Here is a 14,759-nt window from a genome sequence, read left to right as displayed (position 1 = left end):
AGATTAAAGGTAAGAGATTTAGAAAGGAGAGAGCGGGAGTAATCTCTTCACACAAACAGTTATGAGGCTTTGTAATTCACTTCCAGGGTTAGTTTTGAGGCCGGAACTATGCCAACATTCAAGATTAGATTGGATAGGTGCAGGAAGTAAAAGGGGTTGAAGGGATGTGGGAACTGGGTGGGTAAATCACAGAATCACAGAATCCCCACAGTGCAGATAGAGGCCATTTCGGCCCATCGAGCCTGCACCGACACATATCCCACCCTATCCCCGTAACCCCACGTATTTAATCCCCTAACACTAAGGGTCAATTTTATCATAGCCAAATCAACCTAACCCGCACATCTTTGGACTGTGGGAGGAAACCGGAGCACCCGGAGGAAACCCACGCAGACACAGGGAGAATGTGCAAACTCCACACAGACAGTCGCCCGAGGCCGGATTTGAACCCGGGTCCCTGGCGCTGTGAGGCAACAGTGCTAACCACTATGCCACCGTGCCCCCCATTTGGTCCTGGTTCTGCCGAGGTGTAATCCGTCCAGCTTGTACAGGTCCCACCTTCCCCAGAATCGGTCCCAATGCCTCAGGAATTAAAATTTATAAAGCATCATTTTATCCTTTTTAAATCAAGTGTAGACCTCACATTTGCCTACAATTAAATCAATTTGCCAGTTTTGCCCATTCACTTAATCAATATCTTTGTAATTTTATGCTTTCATCTATACTGCCTACGTTGCCTCTTTGTCATCGGCAAATTTGGATATGGGACATTCTATCCCATCATCTAAATCCTTAATAGTGAATAGTTGAGGCCCCAACACAGATCCCTGCGGGGCACCACTAGTCACATCCTGCCAATTAGAGTACCTGCCCATTATCCCTACACTCTGTCTCCTGCCAATTTCCTAACTAGGTCAACAATTTGCCCACAACTCCATGGGCTCCAACCTTAGTTAAGTCTCTTGCAACGAGCAGCAGCAGCAGCCACGACATCCCGCTGCAGCACGTCGGCCGGCAGCTCCGTGGCGGGAAGCTCGCAGTCCGACTGGGAGGAGGGGAGCCAGGCATGGCGGCCAGAGGTCGGATCGCGAGCGGGAAAGCAGGCCACCACTTGGAGCCGGCAACAGTGAGGAGGAGGCCGCGGTGACGAGGAGGACGGAGCGGCTGAGGGACATCGTGTTCCCACTGCCACTGGAAGCCATTGTATTGACTTTCTGAACGCGGTGCTGTATGAATAGCTGACTCATCCCTACGGGGAGTAAGCATTCCATTGTAATTGTACTTGTACTGGTTACATATGGCAAATAAAATTGAATTGATTGATAATTTATAAGGGACTTTCTCAAATGTCTTCTGGAAGTTGATAAAAATAACATCCTAATCCATGCTGGCTCTCTGATCAGCTAAAAATTTTCAAGGTTCTCAAGTCATCCTATCTTTATATAGACTCTAGTAATTTCCCCGACAACAGATGTTAGTCTCACTGGTCTATAATTCCCTGGCTTCCCTCTCACCATTCTTCAATAGCGGAGTGACATGCGCAATTTTCCAATCTAAAGAACTTTGAAAGATTATAGTTGGGGCATCTGCAATGTGCTCACCTACTTCCTTTAAAACCCTGGGATGAAAAGCATCAGGTCCTGAGGATTTATCACTCTTTAGTGCCATTATTTTCTTCATTATTGTTATTTTCCTTACGTTAATTTTGTTGAGTCCCTGATTAGTTTCCTTGGGCTTTCCGTCATGCTATCCTCTTCACTCTACTGTAAAGACTGATGCAAAGTAATTATTCAACATTGCCGCCATTTCCTGATCCTTGACAATATCACCATTATCAGTTCTCAAGGGGCCAACATTGCTCCTGACCACTCTTCTCCTAATAAAATTGTAAATAATTTATGATTTTGATACCACTTGCAAATTTCTTTTCATACTCCTTTTGTAGCTGTTACTGTCTGTTTTGTCACCATTTGCTGTTCTTTATATCTTTCCCATTCACCAGGGTGTTTTTTGCATTTATGTATGCTTTTTCTTTTAGTTTTATGTTGTCTCTCAGCTCTTTAGTTGTCCATGGCTGATTTTTTTGGCAAGTAGAACTCTTGCCCCTTAGGGGTATAAACTGGTTCTGTATCACCTTAAATTCTTTTTTGAACACCTCCCACTGATCTTGTCGTTTTAACCATAAACATATTTACCCAGTTTACTGTGGACAGTGTCTGTCTCATCGCACTGAAGTCAGCCTTACCTAAATCTAGAATCTTAGTACAGGAAGCTCTTTTTTATCCGGCACCGACAGGACCGGTGTGGTGCCAGTTTATCAAAAAGTCCGGATTACAGAGGTATAGTAAAAGGTACGAGAGCTCCGTACACAGCAACAAATCCAGGCTTCCCTGTTGCTCAGCAACAGGTGCAGCAACCCCGGCCACAAGATCCAAGCGTCCCTGTTGCTTAACAAGTGCAGGAACCCTGTTTACACAGCCACAGATCCAGGAACAGCCACTAATATGAAGTAAAACTTACCTGAACCTACTCCTGAATTTTGCCGGTTAACAGAGATTTCCGGTTATTTAGGTGCCGGTAAATCGAGTTTCCTGCAGCTGTTTCGCGTTTCTCCTTTTCAAACACTTACGTTGAACTCGATCAGGTTATGATCGCTATAAGATAAATGTTCACGCACCGTTAAGCTGTTAACTAAATCTGGCTCATTACTCACTACTAAATGCTGAGAAAATGCAGTTTTTTTGTACATTATTAAGTGTACATATGGGAATATAGCCCAAACATGTGAAATACAGTCAAGTTCACATATGCATTACCCGAGTCAATTTATGAATGAGACACGATAGACTAAGAGGCCTCCTTCTGTGCTATAAGCCTCTATGGTCCTAGAATGGTCACCTTAAACTAGTGCATTATGCCCTGGCAGAAAACAGTAACCATCAATAGAAAAAAATCTGTACACGATGGCCAATGGTAACTTGTCTTAAAGCCTTTACTCTGACTCACCCCCAAAAGGGGCACACTAAACCCAATATTACAACACCTGATGCGACAAGTTTGTAGGCAGAAGTACTTTTGAATAGTTAAGGTCACCCAACACCCCGCCAATTTATATGCCTAATGTTTGAACCCTAACTGTAGAGAAACAGGCATTTAAACTGCATGCCTAACCAAATTAGATAGTTTAATGGAAGAGATTGCAGAGTTAAGTTGTGCGTCTTAAAATGTATTTGGAAAGCACTAATTTAGGTAGATTTGTGGCAAATCCAACTGCATTGTGAAGCACTTCATAATTACTTGCATACCCACTGAATATCAAGAACTATTATACAGCATTTTCTTCAGTTTTCATTTCAAAGTAACGAATATTAGATTAGAACTATTTGCTTACGTAGAGGGTAAACACCGACATGGGCTGGTTGGGCTGAATGGCTTCTTTCCATGTTGTAACTTCTAGGTATTGTTACGCTGAAAATGTGACTGGAGACTGATGTGAAAAACTTATCTCTTACTAGTGTATCAAAGATTGCTATTAAACAGAAATGCCCGTGGCAAAATTTAGAAGTAAAATAATGACTGCCAAATATTTAATAAGTTACCCAAGTTGAGGAGTTCATTCTTTTGTAAATCATCAACAGCTCAAAGCTGATTTTTCACTTATTTTATATTGATTCCTCCAGTTTCAAATAAAGCTGGTGCTTGATAAAGGTAACAGTCCTGCATCATAAATTTAGACTATAAGGAAAACATTTTGCGCTTCCATAGTGTTACAAACACCACAATCTTGTACAGGCGGTTTCTTCTTGCAGAATGTTTGCCACAACTCTTTCTACAGCCTGACAAAGGTGAAAATGAGTGCAGAATTCCACACTTTTATGATGCACCAACGTTTCTTTAATGCCGTGTGGCATGCAAACAGTTGACAAGTACATAAAGAGTATGACATTTACACGTTGCACTGGTGTCAGCCCCTGGAATGCACGTTGCCACTCTATGGAATGTCGTGTAGCCAGAATTGGTCATCAGTTCACAGCGCCAGAATGTTTTTGATATTGTTGCTTCATTAACCCAGGAAGCAAATGACTTTGTCTGTACTCTGTGTGAAACCATTACCTACTGGTGCACTGACATGACTCCAAGCCAGAGGACATCAGCACAGGTGCTAACGCATTAAAAAACTCCACTGTTGTTCCAATGATTCGGACATTTACCCGATGAGTATCTAAGCCATGCAGATCAGGTGGGTCCTGCGTTTTATCTGCGCCCTGTGCTGAGTTAGATGATCTCGGCACAGGGAATGGTAGCGGGCCTATAATTAACCTAGGCTGTGGGTTAGGGAGGAGAAGATGTGCCAATGTTTCTGTTCCTGATTGCTTATCCAGTGGTCTCTGCTGGAAGAACGCCTGTATGAATATCGGGTGCGGGCAGAATGGGATTTGGCTGTGATGTCCCATACAGTCAACTAGCTTGCCATGATTCAGTATTGAAGCTTCTGATGAATAAAAGTCGTGCATCATTAGGAAAGGGGTGGGGGTGTTGGGGGGGCAGGGGGGTAGGGGAAGAAGAAAAATTTGGTGAACAAAATTTGCCCTGGCTATCGAATGGCAAAATTATAACTGAAAAAGTAGAAGAATAAAGAACCAGCATTGACAAGTGCAATCTTAGTTCTGGCATTGCTGAAATCATCATGAGGCATTGAATATAAGAGCAAGGAGGTTATGATGGAGCTGTATAAAACACTGGTTAGGCCACAGCTGGAATACTGTGTGCAGTTCTGGTCGCCACACTACAGGAAGGATGTGATCGCGTTAGAGAGGGTGCAGAGGAGGTTCACCAGGATGTTACCAGGGCTGGAGCGCTTCAGCTATGAAGAGAGACTGGGCAGATTGGGTTTGTTTTCCTTGGAGCAGAGGAGGCTGAGGGGGGACATGATTGAGGTGTACAAAATTATGAGGGGCATAGATAGGATGGATGCTGAGGAGCTTTTTCCCTTAGTAGAGGGGTCAATAACTAGGGGGCATAGATTCACGGTAAAGGGCGGGAGGTTTAGAGGGGATTTGAGAAAGAACTTTTTCACCCAGAGGGTGGTTGGAGTCTGGAACTCACTGCCTGAAAGGGTTGTGGAGGCAGAAACCCTCACAACATTTAAGAAGCATTTGGATGAGCACTTGAAATGCCATAGCATACAAGGCTACGGACCAAATGCTGGAATATGGGATTAGATTAGACAGGGCTTGATGGCCGGTGCGGACACGATGGGCCGAAGGGCCTCTATCCGTGCTGTATTACTCTATGACTCTATGACTAATAAATCCAATAGGGAATTCAGGAGAAACTTCCTTACCCAGAGAGTGGTTAGAATGTGGAACTGGCTACCATAGGGAATATGAGGCGAATCGCACAGATGCATTTAAGGGGAAGCTGGATAAGCATATGAGGGAGAAAGGAATAGAAGGATCTGCTGATAGGGTGAGATGAAGAGGGGATGGGAGGAGGCTCGTGTGGAGCATAAACCCCAGCATAGACCTGTTGGGTGAATGGCCTGTTTCTGTGTTGTAAATACTTTGATCAAGTGCAACATCCAGTGTTAATTCTTGTAATTGATGTAAAATCGATCTATTACTAAGATGTTCAACAGACCACATTGTTAGCATCTTATCTCCAAATGAAAACTAGTTTTCAGAGATGAATAATCAGTTTTGGGAAGTATCATGCCTTCTAAGTGCCCATCTGGATTAGTACAGCACATGTGTTTCACAGTGTTTGGTGGAATAGGAACGGAGGAACAGGAGTGGGCCATTCAGCACCTTGAGCCTGTTCTGCCATTCATTTAGATCGTGGCTGATCTGTACCTCAACTCCATGTATCCGCCTGTGATGCATATCCCTTGATACTCTTATCAAATAAACATCTGCCAATCTCAGTCGTGAAAACTTCAATTGACCACAGCCACAGCCTTATGGGGGAGAGAGTTCCAGATTTCCACTACCCTTTGTGTGAAAAAAGGCATCCTGATTTCACTCCTGCATGGCGTAGCTATAATTTTAAGGTTGTGTTCCTTGTTCTGGATTCCCCCAACAGAGGAAACAGATTCTCTATCAAATCCTTTTTTATCATTTTAAACATTGTTCAACTTTCTAAACTCAAGGGAATATAAGCGAAATTTATGCAACATCTATCTTCTATATATATAAAAGGATCGTGGTGTCTGTCTGTCTGTCCGGGGCATCACTCAAAAGTTATAGAGCATAACTACACATATGTTATATCAAAAGAAAGCTTATGATTAGGGGAGTCTCATAGGCATATTTACTTTTTGGTCAGACAAAAATTGTTCGGACAGTATACAAAAAACGTTCAAAAAATGGACAAAATCCGCTCATTAGCGGTTGACCAATCCTACCGCTCATTAGCGTTGAGTGACGTGATGGTTGACCAATTGGGGGGTGTTTCATTGCGTTTGTGGGCGGGGCCTAATCCTTCAAACTGCCAAGCGGGAGCTGAGCTGAGGTGAGTGGCGGCCATTAAAGACTGGCCGGGCCTGAAGCTAAAAAAATGGTAATGGAGGTGAGGAAATTGTTGATTCATTAGTATTGATTCAGGAATTTCTCTCTCGCTCTCTCTCTTCCCCCCCCCCCCCTCTCTCTCTCTCTCCTTCCCCCCCCCTCTCTCTCTCTCTCTCTCTCTCTCCCGAAGCGGGAGCTCAGCTGAGGTGAGTCGCGGCCCGAGAGCCCGGCCAGGCCTGAAGCGCTAGGCCCTGCATGGTCACCGCGGCCTGCCTCTAAGTCCTTCCCCCCCCCTCGCTCTCTCTCTCTCCTTCCCCTCTCTCTCTCTGTCTCTCTCTCCTCTTCTCTCTCTCTCTCTCTCTCTCCTCTTCCCTCTCTCTCTCTTTCTCTCCTTCCCCCTCTCTCTCTTGCCGTTAGTGCGGGACCGGGAAAACGGGGGCTTTCCAATGAGCCGTCCCCGACCTAAATCGGACACGGGAGTCCGGAGCGAAAGGCCGCCCGGCCTCCGTTCTGGTACTGAGGTGAGTCGGAGGGAGAGGAGCGAGAGGGAGAGGGGAGGGAGGGGGAGAGAGAGAGAGAGAGCGGGGAGGGAGGGAGAGAGAGAGAGGGGCAGGGAGAGAGAGCGGCAGGGAGAGAGAGGGGGAGGGAGAGAGGGTGAGGGAGGGAGAGAGAAAGGGGCAGGGAGAGAGGGGGCAGGGAGAGAGAGGGTGAGGGAGGGAGAGAGAGAGGGTGAGGGAGGGAGAGAGAGAGGGGCAGGGAGAGAGAGGGGCAGGGAGAGAGAGGGGGGAGAGAGAGAGGGGAGAGAGAGTGGCAAGGAGAGAGAGGGTGAGGGAGGGAAAGAGTGAAGGGGTGGGAGAGGGAGGGAGAGCTCGCCTTCTTCCTTCCTTCGGCTGCCGCAATTCAAACTTCCCGCCAACCTCACAAAATGGCGGCCGCCCTTCTTCACCCACCGGGCTTTGAGTCCAGCCCCTTCCCCGGGGTGTCTTCCTCTCTTCTCTATCTCCTTCCTCACTCTCTCCTTCCCTCTCTCTCTCCTTCCTCTCTCTCTCTCTCCTTCCCTCTCTCTCTGTCTCTCTCTCCTTCCCCCTCTCTCTCTCTCCTCTCTCTCTTTCTCCTCTCTCTCTCTCTCTCTCTCCTTCCCTCTCTCTCTCTCCTTCCCTCTCTCTCTCCTTCCCTCTCTCTCTCTCTCTCTCTCTCCTTCCCTCTCTCTCTCTCCCACCTTCTCTCTCTCTCCTCTCTCCCACCTTCTCTCTCTCTCTCTCTCTCTCCTTCCCTCTCTCTCTCTGTCTCCTTCCCTCTCTCCTTTCCTCTCTCTCTCTCTCTCTCCTTCCCTCTCTCTCTCTCCTTCCCTTTCTCTCTCCTTCCCTCTCTCTCTCTCTCTCTCTCTCTCTCTCTCTCTCTCCCTCTCTCTCTCTCCCTCCTTCCCTCTCTCTCTCGCTCTCCTTCCCTCTCTCTCTCTCCTTCCCTCTCTCTCTCTCTCTCCTTCCCTCTCTCTCTCTTCTCTCTCTCTCTCTCTCTCTCTCTCTCTTTCCCTCTCTCTCTCTCTCTCCTTCCCACACAGACAGACAGACAGACAAACTCATTTATATATATATATATATATATAAATTATTTCTACTTTTCATAACAACATGCCCTCAAAAAACCCTCGGCACCGCCGGGCACTCCAGCTAGTATATCCTCATAATTTAATCCTTTAAGCCCCGGTATCATTTTGGTAAACTTGCGCTGTAACCCCCTCCAAAGCCATTACATCTTTCCTGAGATGCGGTGCCCAGAACCTAATGCAATACTCCAGTTGGATGCTAAATAAGGCTCTGTACAACCGAAGCATAACTTGCTCCCCCTTTGTATTCCAACAGCCTTGATACAGTATAAAGGCCAACATTCCATTAGCTTTTTTGATTACTTTTTGTGCCTGTGCGCTAGTCGTTAGTGATTTGTGTACCTGGTCACCAAAATCCCTTTGCTCCTCCACAGTTTTCAGTCTCTTGCCATGAAAAAAATACTCTGATTTGCCTTGGATCCAAAGTGGATGACTTCACACTTCCCCACATTGAACTCCATCTGCCACAGATATGCCCATTAACTCAATCTGTCTATGTCCCTTTGTAACGTCCTGCTTCCATCTACACAACTTGCTGTTCCTCCTAACTTTGTGTTATCTGCAAATGTGGGAATACAACTCTCTATTCCTTCATCCAAGTCATTGATAGATATATGGTGAAAAGCTGAGGCCCCAGTACAGATCCCTGGGGAGCACCACTTGTCACATCCCACCAATCAGAATACATTCCCTTTATCCCTACTCTCTGTCTCCTACCTTCCAACCAATTATCAACCTATGTCCTAGGTTACTTCCAATTCCATGCTAATAATAGACATGTTTGATAATGGACATGGCTGTTTCTGTTAAGAGGTTTGTGTATAAATTCTGACATATTTTCCACAATTGGTGATGACACAATATATTAAGCTTAGTTCCGATGATTACCTTCCTGCAAAAATATGCCATTCTACTTTCCTACAACAATTGTTCTGTTGATGAAAAAAATCTGTTAGCATTGTCATTTTGTACCATGGGAAACAACATGCAGTCTTCCTGCTAGGACTAATGGCACTGCAGGTTTTTGTCCCGTATTAGGAACTCAATATAGGATTTCATAGATAGCTGAAATTGAGAAATCAAGGTAAAATTATTCTAGACATTTGGCCAAGTCTCAGTGTAATAAATTGTGATTTCGGGTGAGGATCTCCTGTATGCAGAAGGAAGAATTGTACTATAGAATCATAGAAAGTTACAGCATGGAAGGAGGCCATTTCGGCCCATCGTGTCTGCGCCGGCCAACAAAGAGCTATCCAGCCTAATCCCACTTCCCAGCTCTTGGTCCGTAGCCCTGCAGGTTACAGCATCCCAAGTGCACATCCAAGTACTTTTTAAATGTGGTTAGGGTTTCTGCCTCTACCATCCTTTCAGGCAGTGAGTTCCAGACCCCCACAACCCTCTGGGTGAAGAAATTTCCCCTCAAATCCCCTCTAAACCTTCCACCAATTGTTAGACTGATGCATAATGGTTAAAATTAAACTATTAACTCATATATTTTGGCATCCTTTTCCACTGTAGCTCAAAACTCTTGCTGAAAATTGCACCTAATCGGATTTTGGCAGTGAATACTTGAATTTGAAAAAACAACGTAACCAAAATAAGTGAGAAATGTTACATGGGGAAATTGTTGTCACTTATTTAGACCAATTTGTATTGTAAACTATTTTAAACTATCATTGGCACTTACTCGGGTCTGATAATCAGTACAGCAAGGTACTGGCCACTTCATACAGCCTGATAAAATCTGCAAAAAATTTGCCAGTGAGAAAGTTGATTTGCAAAGAAGTATGACCTCATCTGGACTTGAACATTCTGCAGAATAATGGCCTGTAATATTGAAAAGTTCCCAGAAAGCAATTGAACATCAAAGATGAGTGCAAAGATCTCATCTGTATAGACTTAATTCTTAATTTATTTTTTGTTCATTTTATCTTTCAGATGTGGACATTCTCCAAAGGCTGGGCCTTACTGGGAAAAAAGCACAAACACCGTCATCACCATCTTCTACAACGTCCCACTCTGTTCCTCAGGGGGTCATTCCTTTCAAATCAGGCGTTATTCTCACACAGAGGGCTCGCATCAAGACACCTGTTGCTGCACTCATCCCTGCCTCGTACGGCACTAACCTCGCCATAGTTTGAGCCTGTGCTCGCATCGCATCAACAATGCTTTTTTATTTACTGTTAGAAATAAGAAGAAAAAACTTCAGCTTGGTGTTCAGTTTATACCAGGCAAAATCATTGTGTACGTAGGACACAAACAGTCTGTATATTTTGATTACGATGTTCACGATGGCCAGTGGCACCACATGGCCATCAACATCAGAAGCCGAAAGGTTACTCTATATACTTCTTGTGGGAGGAATCGCACTAATGCAAATCTGCATTTCAAAAAAGAAGATTCTTTAGACCCAGAAGGTTCCTTTCTTTTGGGAAAAATGAACCAAAACTCAGTTCAGTTTGAAGGAGCCATCTGTCAATTTGATATTTATCCCTCTGCAAAGGCAGCTCATAATTATTGCAAATACATAAAAAAACAGTGTAGGCAGGCAGACATCTATCGGCCGAAACCTTCTCCCACTACTTCCTCTTTTACCACGTTTCCCAATTCCTCTGCCATCTCTCCTTCTCCGTTTATGCTGCCTAAAAGTACCGGAAAGGATGACGACTATAAAGAGAGGACAGCCTTGATGGGCATGGCTGGAACAATGCCGAACCTCAACATCCGGACCAATAAGCATTCAGCTTTTGATACCACAACCCTGCCTACTGTGCTGTCAATACAACACCAGAGCACTGTATCCGCCTATCTACAGCTTGCAACCTCAACACTACTCCCAAGCACTGAGTTTCTCCAGTTCCCTCCACGCATCAAACTTCCAACCACCACCCCTGTTATGATGCTATCTCGCACAGCTCCAGGCAAGTCAGCGGAAAAGAGCAATTTAAAATTAGAGAGGCAGGAAGTACAGATTAGCCAAAGCCCTTCTGACCACACAACCAAGCAAGATATCAAAAAGAAAACTGCAAATGTGACACCAACTCCAAAATCAATGAAGCCGGTGAAAAAGAAACCAGAATACCAATCCACCGAGAGTCGATTTGTGACCCAGAAACCAACCTCAACAGAATTTGTGGAAGCACAGCTACAACGACAGATCGAACAGCCACAACGGCAGAACAAACAGCCAGCAGTAAAGGAAACTGAGCCAAAACCCACAACAACTCCATCGTACTCCAGAGCTACCTACACTGTCATGTCTGTAACACCTGCCGCCACAGATGGATACCAAACCTTTGGGATGGAAAGTTTTACCATTGATCCACTGTTTCAAGGACTTCTAGGTATAAAAGGGGACCCTGGACTAATGGTAAGACTCATTTATCTGTATTATATTTAAAGTCTGTGAGTCTAGTTTTTAAAAATTTATTCGTTCACGGGATGTGGGTGACGTAATAAAGACTCACTATGCACTTGGTTGAACATAAAGCAAGGCTTTAATCGACTTGTAATAAAACATGGAGGTCTAGTTAGTAGTCACTAGCTTCCTGTTTCCAGATTGTCTCTGGCCAAGTTGGGCCCACGCCCGAGTATTTATACTCCTCGGACGGCGCCCTCAGCTGGCTGTCCAGTAGTACTTCCTGAGTTACTTCTTGTAGAAGTTGCGATTTATGACAGTGGGCATCACCGGCAAGGCCGGCATTTATTACTGATCCCTAATTACCCTTGAGAAGGTGGTGGTGGGCCACCTTCTTGAACCGCTGCAGTCCTTGTGGTGAAGGTACTCCTGCAGTGCTGACTTTGTCTTAACGGTTTGGTACAACTGAGTGGCTTGCTGGGCCATTTCAGAGGGCAGTTAAGAGTCAATCACATTGCTGTGGGTCTGGAGTCACATATAGGCCAGACCTGGTAAGGACAGCAGATTTCCTTCCCTGAAACACATTCGTGAATCAGATGGGTTTTTACGACAATCCAGTAGTTTCATGGTCACCATTACTGATACTAGCTTTTTTAATTTCAAATTTATTTAATTAATTGATTAATTAATTAGTGCATGTTTTTGTCTTTCATACATCCTGTGTCACACCTTGGGCATCACACTTGATATAAAAAGCATCTGTCACACTTGTACCTGTCTGAGTCAAATTTCATGTTCCTAAGACGGTAACAAATCACAACGGAGCATGTAGGCAACATACAAGTCAGCAAGTAGCAAGCAGGAATGAAAGCTACCAATCGCGAAATCAAAATAGGCAGCCAGCAACAGCCTCTATAAATAAGAAGAAAGTAAGCCCATCCTTTCAGCTAGCAGCCTGGTTCCTCCACTAAGCTGAACACATACTATTGGAAATAAGATCTGAAACACCACAAGAACATTAAAAAAATCAAATTTTACAAGAAAAGGATTGAACTTGGCATTTTCTGTGTTTAGAATATGTCTAACAACATTTTTCGCGTTGCCTCTCTCGAAGCCAAGGGCTTGAATTTATTGGATTCCCAGAGATGCCACTCTGTCAGCTGAAAATACATTTTGTTTTGCATAGAAGATAGGAGCAGGAGCAGGCCATTCGGCCCCTCGAGCCTGTTCCGCCATTTAATGAGATCATGGCTGATCATCCAAATTCAGTACCCTGTCCCTGCTTTCTCCCCATATCCCTTGATCCCTTTAGCCTTAAGAAATATATCTAACTCCTTCTTGAATATATTTAATGAATTGGCCTCAACTGCCTTCTGTGGTAGAGAATTCCACAGGTTCACCACTCTGGGTGAAGAAATTCCTCCTCATCTCAGTCCTAAATGGCTTACCCCTTATCCTTAGACTGTGACCCTTGGTTCTGGACTCCCTCGCCATCAGGAACATCCCAGCTTCTCTAGTCGCTCCACATAACTGAAGTCCCTCATCACTGGTATTATTCTGATAAATCTCCTCTGCACCCTCTCCAAGGCATTGACATTCTTCCTGAAGTGTGGGGTCCAGAATTGGACTCATTACTCCAGCTGAGGCCAAAATCAGTGATTTATAAAGATTTAGCACATCTTCCTTGCTTTTGTACGCATCTATTTATAAACCCAGGATCCCGTCTGCTTTATTAACAGCTTTATTGATGATTATGGATTCAAGTTTGTTTTCCAATTATTGAGGTCAGGGTAATGAGTCTGTCATTGCCAGATATATGTCTGTCAACATTCTTAAATATGGGAATTACATTTGCCTATTTCCTGTCTGTTTGGACCTCCCCAGTGTTCATTGATTCCTTCAAACTAGTTAGTTTGTCAATGCATCACTGATTTTCAGCCTACTAGACTATATGCTTCACTAATGTCAAAGTGCCAGAGCACACACAACATTTCTTTATTGTTCAATGGTATATTGTTGGTACCTTTCCTGGTTAAGTAGCTCCAAGAAGAAATCATTCAGCATGTCAACTATTTTCTCCATTCATCCTCATGTTCAGCTCTGTATGTGTCACTTAAGGTTTTAAATTTTACTCTACTCTTTTGCTGTTATAGTATTGGAAGAATTTTTTGGCGTGTTTTGCTGTTGTATCACTTTCCAGTTTTCCTTGGCATTCCATCCTCTTTTTTTTTTTGACCTGCTTCTGTATTATCTTGTACTCAGCCCAATGTTTACCGTCCCTTCTTCCTACAAGCTTTTAAAATATTTTTTCTATCAAACAGCCTTTTAATTTTCCTGTTCAATTATAGAGCATTTTTATTTACATTGGCTTTATTACAATTAGGTATGTACTTGTTCTGCATATCCCACATAATATTTTTTTTTGAAGAATGTCTATATATCCTCGAGGCATATTCTTGAGTGATGTTCCTAAGCTCAGGCTCCATAGCACTGAGTCCAAATAGGGTTGCTCTCAGTCACATTGAATATTGTTGTGCTATGCCCGCTATAGCCTTATGGCTCAGCTGATTCCTCTCCCAAGAGTCAGCTTGGCTGAATGGTAGTACTCTTGCCTCTGAGGAAGACGATTGCAGGTTCAAGCCTCACTCCAGGATTTAAGCGCATAATCTAGGGCAGTGCGGAGTGAGTTGTTGGAGGTGCTGTCTTTCAGATGAGATGCTAAACCGAGTGCCGATCTGCTGATGAATGTAGATATCCGATGGAACTATTTGAAGAAAAGAAGGCAAGTTATCCCATTTAAAAAAAAATTCATTCCTGGGATGTGGGTGGCGCTGGCAAGGTCAGCATTTATTGCCCATCCCTAATTGCCCTTGAGAAGGTGGTGGTGAGCTGCCTTCTTGAGCCGCTGCAGTCCGTGTGGTGAAGGTGCTCCCACAGTGCTGTTAGGGAGGGAGTTCCAGGATTTTGACCCAACAACAATGAAGGAACAGCGATATATTTCCAAGTCAGGATGGTGTGTGACTTGGAGGGGAACTTGGAGGCGGTGATGTTCCCATGCTCCTGTTGCCCTTGTCCTTCTAGGTATTCTGGCCAACATTTATCCCTCAACCAACACCACCAGAAACTTACTGCTGTTTGTGGGGGATCTTGCTGTGTGCAAATTGGCTGCTGCATTTGCCTACAAAACAACAGCGACTACATTATATAAGTAATTAATTGACTGTGAAGTCCTTTGGGATCTCCTGAGAACCTGAAACATGTCCCCAACTCACCGGTCTAATGCAAATGA

The 14,759-nt window shown here is 44.3% G+C and overlaps 1 protein-coding gene across 1 annotated transcript in view; it reads left to right on the top strand.

Annotated features, from left to right (window-relative positions):
- LOC147101631 (uncharacterized) overlaps positions 1 to 14,759 on the top strand; it is a 688,387-nt gene that overhangs the window by 80,774 nt on the left and 592,854 nt on the right. Inside the window, 2 exon segments of the mRNA XM_085965351.1 lie at positions 10,051 to 10,245; positions 10,248 to 11,482. Coding sequence (XP_085821477.1) covers positions 10,051 to 10,245; positions 10,248 to 11,482 — 1,430 coding nt within the window.

Source organism: Somniosus microcephalus, chromosome 23, assembly GCF_052327205.1.
Source record: "Somniosus microcephalus isolate GS21.2 chromosome 23, FLI_Smic_1.0, whole genome shotgun sequence".
Taxonomy (NCBI): domain Eukaryota; kingdom Metazoa; phylum Chordata; class Chondrichthyes; order Squaliformes; family Somniosidae; genus Somniosus; species Somniosus microcephalus.
This window is presented reverse-complemented; position numbering and strand designations above follow the sequence as displayed.